Source organism: Zingiber officinale, chromosome 8B (genome assembly GCF_018446385.1).
Source record: "Zingiber officinale cultivar Zhangliang chromosome 8B, Zo_v1.1, whole genome shotgun sequence".
In the NCBI taxonomy this organism is placed as follows: Eukaryota; Viridiplantae; Streptophyta; class Magnoliopsida; order Zingiberales; family Zingiberaceae; genus Zingiber; species Zingiber officinale.
Genome location: NC_056001.1, coordinates 23889198 through 23903350, shown reverse-complemented (window position 1 = coordinate 23903350; position 14153 = coordinate 23889198). Strand labels below are relative to the sequence as shown.

At 34.9% G+C, this 14153-nt stretch overlaps 1 protein-coding gene across 1 annotated transcript; it reads right to left on the bottom strand.

Annotated features, from left to right (window-relative positions):
- Window positions 1-5942: 5942 nt before the first annotated feature.
- Window positions 5943-7060, bottom strand: LOC122013599 (probable CCR4-associated factor 1 homolog 11). Its single transcript, XM_042569856.1, has 2 exons — window positions 6110-7060; window positions 5943-6017 (listed from the first exon to the last, which is right to left on the bottom strand). The coding sequence occupies exons 1-2, from the start codon at window positions 7058-7060 to the stop codon at window positions 5943-5945; spliced, it is 1026 nt and encodes a 341-aa protein (XP_042425790.1).
- Between the last annotated feature and the right edge of the window lie 7093 nt (window positions 7061-14153).

Genomic DNA, 14153 nt, shown 5'->3' with positions numbered 1-14153 from the left:
TATTAATAAATATGGTTTGTAAACATTGTTCATGAATATTAACTAGTTGAATACACAAACTAAACACCAAGTTTGTTCATGAACGTTTAGTTTATTTATATTCCTACTTATTAGTAAACTTTCTCTTGGAAAGATAGTTTCTAGACAATCACTAATTACTTATAATTTTTTCACATATATTACAAATATGGGCCTCAAATAGTTCAAAGGTCCTTCTAATTGGTATGTAACAATATTGTTTGAGAATCTCCTAGGTACCACTACTATAAATGTTTAGTGGAGGCACCGTAGAGGTTTGGTGGAGGTACCGTAGAGGTTGAATGATTGAGTCGAGATTCCATTGTAGAGCCGCTCTGTATGCTCTGGTTGTGAGAACTAAACTGGTTAAGCTTTTGTTGTATAATCTTTTAGTTTTCCGCTAATAATGTTAGAACAAAATTGTATGTTGTATTTTGAAGGAAAAAGAAAAAAAAAATGATGTTCATGTCCATGGATCGATAGATTTTTTCAGTATATGTCTCTCCTACTAATAAATAATTGTAGGGATCTTTAATATAGTCCCAAGCCCAATGAGTTCCTTATACCGAGGCCAAGGGCATAGCTAAGATTTAAAATCACCTAGGGTTGATGGTCGGCGTTGGTGTTCCGGCGACGATAGTTGTGGTCGAGTCGTGATGATAAGGCGGAGTCGACATCGCTTGTGGCAAGGAGAGCAGTGATGACAAAACTATCAACAGATAGCAATGAATGTGATGCCGTGATGATCAGGGAGGAAGGTAGTGATGGCAGGGTTACGGCTGTGGTTGCAGTAATACCCCACAGATATAGCGCGTTAATAAGGAGAATGCTTGTCATGGTTGTGCTAGTCAAGTCGTAGCTAGACGCACGTGAGGAGGTACAAGGAAGGTGGCGGTGTCGACTGCTCATGCGGCAAATAGAGCAGTACACATAGGGAGGTGAAGCAGCAAATAAGGGAAATTTTAAGTTTAATTAAGATTTTTGGCAATTCAATAGGGAGAAATAAGATTGAAATAAAATTACTATAAACCATATGGGCTAAAAAAAAATTTGGCTTGTAAGTTTTTAAAAATAGGTGGCGATGGAGCCCACCCTAGCCCAAGGGTGGCTCCGCCCCTAACTGAGGCACGCCAGCGTTTTAGTTTATCAACAAAAGTAGGAGGAGCTTCCCATTCAATATCAAGATCTGAAAGGTAATCTTCTAATTCAACTTGATATCCTCAACTTTATTAATATCGATTTTAATCAGATGTCTGGTTGGTTATATTTTAATATCAATTCATTCTGGAGAAGAGTTGTCAAAACTACATGGTACGAAAGTTTAGTTTTTTCTAATGCAAGAGAAATAATAGTTCCCAGTTTTTTTGGAAAATCTTTGAGAGAGTTAGGGTTATGTATCCAAACTTTATAAAGAAGTTCATAGTCCATCAAAGTGAAAGAAGGAACTAACCTCCCTTTATAAAAGGTTATTGTATAGGTTTAATAATCAAGATTAACTTTGTGTAAAGAGTATCGAAGTTGGCAAGGACATCCATATTTGGCAGAGTCTTCACAGGCTAGGACATGCTTCTAACATTTGAGTTTTGGCCTGAATCGAGCTTCATAGACCATAGTTATTCTAGGAGGGAGATTTTTATGGAAAGCTTTCAAGACTTCACACAATTCAATGAAAGTTTGTAAGGTTAAAATTTCTACTAAACTTTGGATATAAGAAGAAATGTCATGAGGTATAGTATTAGAAAGACCCAATAATAAGGTCTCCGAAGTTCTTTAGGCTTATGTCGTGGTAGCTCATTCTTTTAATTAAGCCAATGTTAAGTAAGTGGGTTGATGAGGCTGTTTGTCTGTTGAGGAACAAGGATATGAAGGAGGCCCACGGGCCCCTCAGTACTTACTATTTGTGCGCATGTGTAGGAGGAACCAAGGAATCATAAGATTGTGGAGTAGTTGGGCTTGTAACCAAAGTAGTTGTTTTCAATAAAGTACTAATGAAGAAATGAGGATCAAGTTGGGTCCTAGTGGGATTGAAAGGTTCTTCTAACTAATAAAACCTTTTAAAGAAAGGATGTTCTAAACCTTAAAATGCTACATTGGTTTCTTCACAAATAAAATATACGTTGATCTGAGTTCCAAAGAAAAATAAGAAAATTTCTTGTTGACTGATTTTTGTATAGTGGTCAGAAAATAGTTGGAGAGGGCATTAATCACTGCTATTTTTATGCCCTAAACTGCCAGGAATAATTCATATGTGTCAGATGTTGTCAATAAGGTAGTATTTGACAACTCTGGGGGTAGGGTTAGAGCCTCTAGTGATAGATGAGAGATCTAGAGTTTGAGATTCAGTTGCGACATATTATTGAGATTTTTTATTCTCAATGGATAGCAGACCTCAGAATGCTAGTTGTCAAGATGAGCCTCCTTGTGCACTTCCCCAATTTACCCTAACAGTCGGTAGGAAACTTCCATGGGATCGGATCAACCACCTTTGATTCAACATTACCTGACTTGCACAACTATGGACGACATCCCACACATGGATTATCTGACGTAACCAAATCTAAATTTTTTATCCCACTCTCTCATTAGAATAAAATTATCTTTTCTCTCCTACATACATGTTGATGCTGATTTGCATGCACCACAAGCACATTGATACTGATTTACGCACTAGCACATTGGTGTTGGTTTACGAAAACTAACACGTTGGTGGTAGTTGTTGGTTGCTACTCGGAAAGCCTAGAGGTTCCACTGTACAAAAATTTTGTACAAAGGTCTGAACCTTTTCCTAGCTACCATGTGTTCTTTTAAATTAAATTTTGGATCGCCTGCGGAACTTAACACGTTCGACCCAAATCACCTTAAGTTATTAATTCCATTAAATATTAATTTCCATAATTGGTTCCCAGTACTGACGTGGCGAGGCACATGGCCTTCTTAGATATGGGAGCAACCACCACCGACTAGACAAAACCTTTTATAGAAATCTAATATTTAATTTCCTAAAATAACTTTAGGTTAACCGAAAAGAACAATCAAATCACAAGGAAAAATAAAACAAAAAAAAACACAACTTCGAAAAACATATTCGAAATACTAGAATCGTAAGCCTCTTGTATTTGGTATTATTTCCAAAAATAACTAGTATGATGCGGAAAGGAAAAATACTAGTTATACCTTTTAGAAAGACCTCTTGATCTTCTACCGTATTCCTCTTCTAACCTCGGACGTTGTGTGGGCAACGATCTTCCGAGATGAGAATCCACCAAAGCACCTTCTTCTCCTTTCTTCAAGTTTCGGCCAAGCACAAAGCTTCCAAAAGATGAAGATCTTTTTCCACCAACCAAGCTCCAAGGGATACAAGCTTTCTCTCCTTCTTCTTCTTCTTCTCCAAGTAGTATCCGGCCACCACAAGAGCTCCAAGCAAATAGAGAAGGTTCGGCCACCACCAAGAGGAAGAGAGGAAGAGAGGTTGGCCGACCACAACACCAAGGAAAAGAGGGAGAGAAATAATAGAGGTTGTTCCCCATGAAGCCTTCTCTACCCCTCTTTTATAATCCTTGGTCTTGGCAAATAAGGAAATTTAATTAAAAACTTCCTTAATTCTTTTGCCATGAAAAGGAAAAATTTATTTAATTAAAAACAATTTTCCTTTTCTCAATTTACATGGCCGGCCACACCAAAGCTACAAACAAGGAGAGTTTTAATTAATTAAAACTTCCTAATTTATCTCCAGAAATTTATAAAATTTCTCCAATAATTTAATCCCTTCATGATTGGTTTATAAAAAGGAAATTTAATAAATTAAAATCTTTCTTTTAAACATGTGGATAAAAGAAAGTTATCTCTAAAAATTAAAATATCTTTTAATCTACAAATAAGGAAAGATATCAAATCTTTTCTCAATCTTTTGTAGAAACTAATAAAAGAGAATTATTAATTTTTAAACTCTCTTTTAAATCATGAACATGGTTAAAAAGGAAAGTTTACTTAAAATTTAAAATCCTCCTTTAATCAACAAATAAGGAAAGATTTCAAATTTTAAACTCTCTTTTAAACATGTAGATGATTTACAAATAGGGAAAGTTTTTACCAAAAATTAAAATCATCCTTTTAATCTACAAATAAGGAAAGAGATTAATCTCTTATCTTAATCTTTTGTAGAAAGCTATAAAAGGAAATTTTTAATTTTTAAACTCTCTTTTAAAATCATGATATCCACATAAGAAATAATTTTAATAAAAATCCTTTTAAATATTCTAGTGGTCGGCCACCTAAGCTTGGGACCCAAGCTTTGGCCTACCACCTACATGGCTCATCCACTTGGTCTTGGCGGCCCTAGCTTGGGTTCCAAGCTAGCTTGGCCGCCCCATTAGATGGGTAAGAAGGTGGGTACGGTGGATATAAATCTCTATATACTAGAGGCTACGATAGGGAATGAGAGGAGGAATTGGTTTTGGTCTCCCGATGAAATTAAGCATCCGTGTTCGCCTGAACACACAACTAAATTTCATCAATAATAATTCATTCCACTAAAGAACTATTATTGAACTACGCACCAATCCCAAATTACATTTTGGGCTCCTTCTTATTATGAGTGTGTTAGTCTCCTGTGTTTAAGATATCGAATGTCCACTAATTAAGTGAGTTCGACAACTCATTTAATTAATATCTAAGTCCAAGAGTAGTACCACTCAACCTTATTATCATGTCGGACTAAGTCCACCTGCAGGGTTTAACATGACAATCCTTATGAGCTCCTCTTGAGGACATTATCAACCTAGTATCTCTAGGACACAGTTTCCTTCTATAATCAACAACACACACTATAAGTGATACCATTTCCCAACTTATCGGGTTTATTGATTTATCGAACTAAATCTCACCCATTGATAAATTAAAGAAATAAATATCAAATATATGTGCTTGTTATTATATTAGGATTAAGAGCACACACTTCCATAATAACTGAGGTATTTATTCTTTTATAAAGTCAGTATAAAAGGAACGACCTCAAATGGTCCTACTCAATACACTCTAAGTGTACTAGTGTAATCATATAGTTAAGATAAACTAATACATAATTACACTACGACCTTCCAATGGTTTGTTCCTTTCCATCTTGGTCGTGAGCTACTGTTTATAATTTATAAGGAACCGATAACATGATCTTCTGTATGTGACACCACACATCATGTTATCTACAATATAAATTAATTGGGCAACTACATTTATCATAAATGTAGACATTTGACCAATGCGATTCTTATTTCTAGATTAATGTTTATACCAAAAGCTAGGCTTTTAGTATACACTCTAACACTAGTTTGCAAAAACCAAGCACCACTATTGGTGTTGGTCTACACACCAACATATTGGTGTTGGTTTTCGCAAGCTAACATTATGTCGGTGTTGATTTTCCCAAACCAGCACTAACATGTTGATGTTTGTCTTTAAAAATAAGCACATTGAAACTAGTCTCTAAAATCAGCTCCACCTTGGTGCTACTCTTTAAAGAAGCCAACTTGTATGTAAGAGAGAGAAGAAAATTATATATAGATAAAAGAGGGAAATAAAAAAAAAATAGTTTTAACTATGTATCTAGATGAGATGTCACCTATGGGTATGCAAGATAAATTTATTTTTAATTTTTATACTTGGAAAATTTATAAGTCATCGTTAAGATATTTTCCATTGAATAGATTCTTTGAATATTTTAAATTATTGTATTTATTGGTCCCCTTTATGTATCAGCATACCTTTCAAATCTAAGAAAACACACTTGGCTAGTCATTTGCAAATTGCTAATTTACAATTATAGATATTAAACTAAAATGTTCAATAACAGAATAATAAAATCAATTGTAGATATTAAACTAAAACGGATCATTTGTAGAATTATGCTTTCCCAATCATAAAATCAATTTCTACATAACAGAACGTATTTGCCCCACACTGACAGAATCCTTCCAGAACGTATTTGCCCCCACACTGACAGAATCCTAATAGCAAACAACTAAAAACTACCCTGAAGAATGACAACACAGGAACCGTGAAAAGAACATTGGAGTGGAGACGGCTGGAACCATCTGACGCGTGGCGTCGCCTGCTGCAGCAGAGGAACAGGGCCATGGCCGCCGCCGCCGCCGCCAAAGCATTGAGACAGGAAAGCCCAAGGTGGGCGCGTCATCGGCTGCGGAATCATGAACATCCCAGGTGGCAAAGTCCATGGGCGTCGCCGAAGAGGAGGACGGGAAGAAGAAGCTCTCTTGCTTTCATGGCAAACACTCTCCAATCCATAGAGAATCATGGAGTCCCGATCGCCCATGACTGCCCACCTCTTATGCATCTCGCGGAAGGACAGTCCAATGATCAAACTGTCGAATCCCGCCTGATGTGCCACGCCGTCGGCCTTCACGTTCAGCATACTCGCGAGCTTCTTAAGGCTAACCTCTCCGCCGCGGAGACCGGCGCAGAACCGCGCCATGTACTTGATGTCGTAGAGTCTTCCGTTAAAGATGCCACTCGCCGCCATTATAAACTCTCCTGGTGTCTCCGGCAGCGGCATTCCGCCGGCGAGCAACTTTATCAAATAGCCCACATCGTACGAGCCGTGGAACGTGACGAACGCACCACCGTGGTGACCGAACAGTTTCTCCCGGAGCAGAGCGGCGTAGCGAACGGAAGAAATACCTTCGCGCCGGTTTCTTTGGACGTCGATACCGCTGTTCTTCAGCAGGTCGATGGACGCCGGCGAGCAGGGGTCGACGTCGGGGTCGAAGTCCGAGAAATTGATCTGCCATGCCATGCCGGGGTGGTTGCCGGCGTAGTCGAAAAGGGCGATTCCTAGCTGGATCATGCAGAGGTTGTCGACATTGTACTTGAGGTCGCGGTATCTGCGCTCCTCGGCGGCGTGGCGAGGCGTGGAGTGGAGGAAGCCGGAGAACTCGGTGTCCATGGCGACGACAGGGAAGCAGCGGCGAAGAACAGCGATCAACTCCAACTGCTCCAGTAAATTTGCTTCCCACAAGTTGATGATCTCCATTGCTGAAGCGATCCCTCTCTCCTCTCGGTTCTTTGTTCCTCTATGATTCTGTGTCCAAGTAGTTATAATTTATACATATTGATTTACTAATTAGTTGAGTCAAATTAGGAATTAGTTGGTGCGTAATATCACATTCCTAATCAATCAAGAATTGGGATTCCAAATTATTATTAGGAAAATTGTTATTTATTAAAATTTCTATCTGATCTAACAACATTTAATGGGTTGAGAATATTTTGTGTGATTTTATTAGATGCGTATACTTTGTAACCTTCTAACTTCTTATTATTTTCCTTAAGTGATGTTGACGTGACATACCTTAAATAACTTTTTTATTTAACAAATATTCATTTTGACGAGCTCTGTTTATTTAATATTTTATTTGTAAAAATATATTCTTTTGAAAAGTAAAATATTTTTAATTATTTAGATATAATAATAAAAATTAGAAATTATTTTCTTGGAATCAAACAGACGGATCCATAGGCTAGTTAAACCTACTCGTTTGATATACCAATCCATGGCTCTTTTTTTTAAAAAAAATATAATATAAAATAAATATTCAAAAATATATTTAAAATTCTTAATAATATTTTAAAAGTATATTAGCTAAGTTATTCCACTGGATTGGACTCGCCGACCTGCCTTAAATGGCAAGATTAATTATTAATTAACTCACACGTTCAATCAAATTTAAACAACCAAATTTAAGCAACTAATCTATCAATTGAAATCATTTATTTATTTATTTATTATTATTTTTAATCTAGAAAACTTATTTTATTGAACTGTGAGTGTTTTTTTCCATAAATGCACTAACTATTTTTTTCATTCAAAATATATATTTTTTCCATTACTTGAGGGTCAGCTTTTCTTATGCGGCCCCTTCTTGACAACCTTAAATATCTCATATTTTTCAAAAGTCATGGTGACATTAATTTTATTAGTATTATTCATCTTCACATTTCAAATCAAGTGAAAAAATTTTTACAAACAGTGTCAAATTTAATTTCGTCCGAAAGTTGAATTGGATGGTGTGAACCGATGACGAGGATAAGGATGTTGATAAAGGAGCATTATAGACTTTTCACCTTTTAATAGGTGAGGGTTGTCGATAGTATCCACGGGTATACACATGCGCAAAGAGATCATAAAGAAGAGTTAGGGCGAGAACTAGGAAAAAAATCTCTGTTGCAGACATTCCGACGCTTAAGTCAACAACAGCATAGAGCGAGAAGTGCAAAAGGAAAATGGACAATAGTACTGCAGTAGACACGTGCATGTACGTGAACCTAACCAATGGAGAAGACATTCCTTTTTTACTATCCCTCATAACCTTAGCAATTATAAAGCATCAGAGAATGTTGGATATCAAGGTATATCGGGTAATATAGGATATACAGCGGACTCTCATTGAGTAGAGAAAGGTTTCGCTTCATGCATGCATGTGGTAGAGAATCAAAATATTTTATGACGAATAGTCACTATTCTCTGACAAGTAGTTGCAATTCCCTGATGATGTTTGTCTCCTGACAATAGACTGATCGATGCTTAGACTGACCGGGAATATATTGGGAGCTATGCCAAGGAGAAGTGGAGATTGGACCTTGGGGATTTGATCGGCTAAGAAATCAACCGGGAGCAGATTGAGAGCTGTGGGCAAGAAGTGAGAAACTGAGTTCTAAGTACTTGACCGATTAAGAAATTGATCGAGAATAGACTAGGAGCTATACCCAGGAGAAATGAGAGACTGGCTAAGAAGCCGATCGAAAATAAACTGAGAGTTGTGCCGAGAAGAAGTAAACTGATTCTTGAGAGGGCAATCGACGCAGGAGCTGATTGAGAGTAGATTAGGAGCCTTGCCCAGGAGAAAATATCAAAATACTAGGTCCTGAGGGTCCGACTAGTTATGAAATCGATCGAGAATAGACTGAGAGCTGTATTCAGGAAAAGTAAACGACTAAGCTCTAGGACCCGACAGACACTAATATTAGCTAAGAGTGGATTGATTATGTAATGTAGAGGGCTAAGTTCTAGAGACACCTCTAGCTCACAACTATCCTCTCTTAACTTTTGACTACCATATCAATTTAACTGTTAACTCCATCCTCTCTCCAGGATTATTCACTACACACAGTATCAAATATGAACTGGATTAATTATGATAATATTAATTGATGTTAAAATACAACTATCAGTACTTATATTTAATTTTTTTCTTTTCTATATTGTATCAAGATAGAGGTGGGTTATATATAATAATAACAATTAAAATTTTTATTATTATTATTACTATGTGCGTGACATGGTGTGTAATTGTGCATGCAGGATATCTCCATCTTTTTCTTATTTATTTTTATTATTTTTATTTTAAAAATTAATATTTTCTCTAATATAAATCTTAAATAATTATTAAATCCCATAAATATATCACTATACCCCATAAATCTTAAAATTTGTTTTTCATTTTTCTTTTAATTAAATATTATAATTCAATTGGAAAGTCAAATAAAATCTTAAAATTTATTTAATATAAAAATACATACTCCATAAACGAATTACTATATCTCATAAATATCTTTTTTTTTAAATTTTTTTTCTGTTAACTAGACACTTTAATTTAATTGGGAAACTTGAATTTTAGATGTGAAATATAAAAATTTTTTAAACTTGAATGCTATAATCAAAATCTAAATTAGTAAAAATAAATATTTTAATTAATTTTTTAATTCAAAATAAAAAATAAAAAATAAAACGCCGTTGATATTCTGCGCACAGTCATGCAACAATCAAACAAGTTGGAGCTCCCACTCACCTGTCCTAGTAGCTCAGACCTCCATCAGACTCAATTCAAGTTGAATTGTAGTTAAGCCACCCACTTTAATTTCTGTCGACTTGACTTGAACTCAATCTCAAATCTGATCAACGTGACTTTACACTGATCGAATCCTAAGCCTGTCACATGGCTCTTACCATCTCCGCATATCATAGGCCTATAAGTTAGACTTTTAATTCAATTGTCTGTTAATTATCTAACTTCAAGGTAGACTAAACCAACAATGTGCAATGAGTGCGATGAATTGATTATAAAAGTAATTTCCTAATTAACGGCGGCACGGCGAGGTGTGAAGCGGAGGAAGCCAGAGAATTCGGTGTCGATGGCGACGATCGGGAAGGAGCGAAGAACAGCGATAGACTCCAACTGCTCCAGTAAATTTGCTTCCCACACGTCGATGATCTACATTGCTGCAAGCAATCGCTCTCTCCTCTCTGCTCTCTGTTCCTCTGTGATTCTGTGTCGAAGTAGTTATAATTTATACAGATTGATTTACTAATTAGTTGAGTCAAATTAGAAATTAATTGGTGCGGAATATCACAGTCCCAATCTATCCGGAATTATTAGATGCATATATTTCGTATTAAGGATGAACAAAAATTCAGTAAAATTAAATTAACCGAATCGATTGAATTTAGGAATTCGGTTCGGTTAATTCGGTTTTTATTTTTTTAAAAAAAATTGATTCGGTTTTCGATGAATTCGATTCGATTTCAATTTTAAATTTTGTAATTCGATTAAATCGAATAAAAATATTTATTAATTTATTTTTATTTAAAAATATAATAAATAAAATAAAATCTTTTTTTTAATTAAAATCAAATAAAGTTTTAAAATTCGATTAATTTGATCAAAAATTGAATTAATCGATCTTTTATCGATTCGGTTGGTTCGATTTTTGTAGAGAATTCGATCGGTTCGATTGATTGAAAAAAAAAATAATTTATTCGATTTTCGATCTATTCGATTTGATCGATTTAATTTTAACTGAATGTTCAGCCCTACTTCGTATCCTTCTGATTTTTTATTATTTTCCTTAAGTGATGTTGACGTGGCATACCTTAAATAACTTTTTTATTTAACAAATATTACGAGCTCTGTTTATTTAATATTTTATTTGTAAAAATATATTCTTTTGAAAAGTAAAATATTTGTTTATTATTTAGATATAATAATAAAAATTAGAAATTATTTTCTTGGAATCAAACATCCAGAGGCTAGCTAGACCCATCCGTTTGATATACCAATCCGAACTGATTGACTAAAAGATAGTCATTTTTTTAAAAAAAATATAATACAAAATAAATATTCAAAAATATATTTAAAATTCTTAATAATATTTTAAAAGTAGATTAGCTAAGTTATTAATTATTAATTAACTCACACGTTCAATCAAATTTAAACAGCCAAATTGAAGTAACTAATCTATCAATTGAAATCATTTATTTATTTATTTATTATTACTTTTAATCCAGAAATTTTACTTGATTGAACTGTGAGTGCATTTTTCCATAAATGCACTAACTATTTTTTTTCGTAAAGAATATTTTTTTCCCATTAATCGAGGATCTGCTTTTCTAAGGCGTTACAATCTTAAATATCTCATATTCTTTAAAAGTCATGATGATATTAATTTTATTAGTATTATCCATGTTTACATTTTAAATCAGGTGGAAAATTTTTTACAGACAATGTCAAATTTAATTTCGTCCAAAAGTTGAATTGGATGGTGTGAACCGATGACGAGGATAAGTATGTTGACGAAGGAGCACTATAGACTTTTCACCTTTTAACAGACAGTGACGGATCCAGATAAAAATTTAAAGAGGTGTTCAAAAAAGAGATTAAAAAAAAATCTTATTATTAAATAAATATATTAAAAGATAAAAGTACTAAATTGATAATGATACAGACATAAAAATATGTGTATATCAATAAAATAATTATTTTTTGATACTTGAATTATCAGCATCAGATCTAGACATACAAACAAAAGGAGGTAACTGAATCCTACGAGTGTTCATCTGTTGAAATAAGGAACAAGATTCACCTAAAATTGAAGAGATTTTGCTTGTTGAGTTGTTATGGAGGATTACCGGCGGAGCACAGTGACAACGGCGTCGACGGAACAGGAGAACCGCCAACAGCAATGACGTCACTGGCACAAGATGTCGACGAAGTGAAGAGGCGACAAAGATGAGGGCAACAATTTGAGGAGACCGGAGAGGGGGAAACAATGAGATCTCTTAGTGTGATTAGTATTTTTAGTTTGAGGAAGAAAGAGTTGGCTTAGGAAAAGAAGGTTCGGCTGTTGGAAAAGCTGCTGGAAAAAGGATTGGGAACGAGAAAGAAAGAAAACCAAAGTTGTTGCTTGTTGGAAAAGGTTCGGGTATGAGAAAGAAAGAAAACGAAATTTGCTGCCGGCTGGAAAAAGTTTGGTAATGGAAAAGGAAAAGGTATTTTTAATGACACTTTTGAGAAAAGTCCATTAAGTTTAAAAAATTATAATTGTACCCTTTATTTGTTAATCATGTATTATATTTTTATCTTTTGTTTCTAGAAGCAAGGGGGTGCTTCTGCACCCCCTCGCGCCCCCTGCATCCACCGTTGTTAACAGGTGAGGGTTGTCGATGGTATCCACAGGTATACACATGCGCAAAGAGATCATAAAGGAGAGTTAGGGCGAGAACTAGGAAAAAAATCTCGGTTGCAGACATTCCGACGCTTAAGTCAAAAACAGCATAGAGCGAGAAGTGCAAAAGGAAAATGGACAATAGTACTGTAGTAGACACGTGCATGTACGTGAACCTAACCAATGGAGAAGACCTTCCTTTTTTTACTGTCCCTCGTAACCTCAATAATTATGAGGTATCAAAGAATGTTGGATATCAGGGTATATCGAGTAATAGAGGATATATAGCGGACTCCCATTGAGTAGAGAAAGGTTTCGCTTCATGCATGTATTACATGCAGTAGAGAATCAAAATATTTTACGACGAATACTCACTATTCTTTGACAAGTAGTTGCAATTCCTTGACGATGTTTGTCTCTTGACAATAGACTGACCGATACTTAGACTGATCGGAGATATACTGGGAGTTATGCCAAGGAGAAGTGGAGATTGGACCTTGGGGATTTGATCGGCTAAGAAATCGACCGGGAGTAGACTGAGAGTTGTGGGCAAGAGAAGTGGGGAACTGAATTCTAAGTACTTGGCCGACTAAGAAACTGACCGAGAATAAACTAGGAGCTATACCCAAGAAATGAGAGACTAAACCTTAGGACTAGACTGGCTAAGAAGCCGATCGAAAATAAACTGAGAGCTGTGCTGAGAAGAAGTAAATTGATTCTTGAGAGGCCGATCGACGCTGGGGCTGATTGAGAGTAGATTAATTAGGAGCCTTGCCTAGGAGAAAAGACTAGGTCCTGAGGGTCTGACTAGCTATGAAATCGATCGAGAGTAGACTAAGAGCTATGTTCAAGAAAAGTAAATGACTAAGCTCTAGGACCCGACATGCACTAATGTTAATTGAGAGTGGATTGATTATGCAGTGTAGAGGACTAAGTTCTAGAGACACCTCTAGCTCACAACTATCCTCTCTTAACTTTTGACTACCATATCAATTTGACTGTTAACCCCATCCTCTCTTCAGGATTATTCACTACACGCAGTATCAAATATGAATTGGATTAAGTATGATAATGTTGATGTTAAAATACGACTATCCGTACTTATATTTAATTTTTTCTTTTCTACATTGTGTTAAGTCGGAGGTGGTTATATATAATAATAATAATAATTAAAATGTTTATTATTATTATTACTACGTGCATGTCATGGTGTGTAACTATGCAGGCAGTATATCTCCATCTGTTTCTTATTTATTTTTATTTTAAAAATTAATATTTTCTCTAATGTAAATCTTAAATAATTACTAAACCCCTAAATATATTACTATATCCCGTAAATCTTAGAATTTTTTCATTTCTCTTTTAACTAAATATTATAATTCAATTTGGGAAGTGAACTAAGATAAAATCTTAAAAAAAATTTAATATAAATCCTAAATACATATCCATAAAGTATTACTATATCTCATAAATATCTATTTTTTTATTTTTTTTTCTGTTAACTAGACACTCTAATTTGAATTTTAGTGGTGAAATATTAAAATTTATAAACTTGAATACTCTAATCTAATTAGAATATCTAAATCCTATTAGTAATGAGTAACAATAAATATTTTAATTAATTT

What these genes read in the sequence shown, in the direction of transcription:
- LOC122013599 (XM_042569856.1), bottom strand. Translation starts at nt 7,060, where the DNA reads ATGGAGATCATCAACTTGTGGGAAGCAAATTTACTGGAGCAGTTGGAG. An exon ending in TGCAGCAGGCGACGCCACGC is followed by an intron (nt 6,018 to 6,109) that starts GTCAGATGGTTC and finishes GTTTGCTATTAG; the next exon opens with GATTCTGTCAGTGTGGGGGC.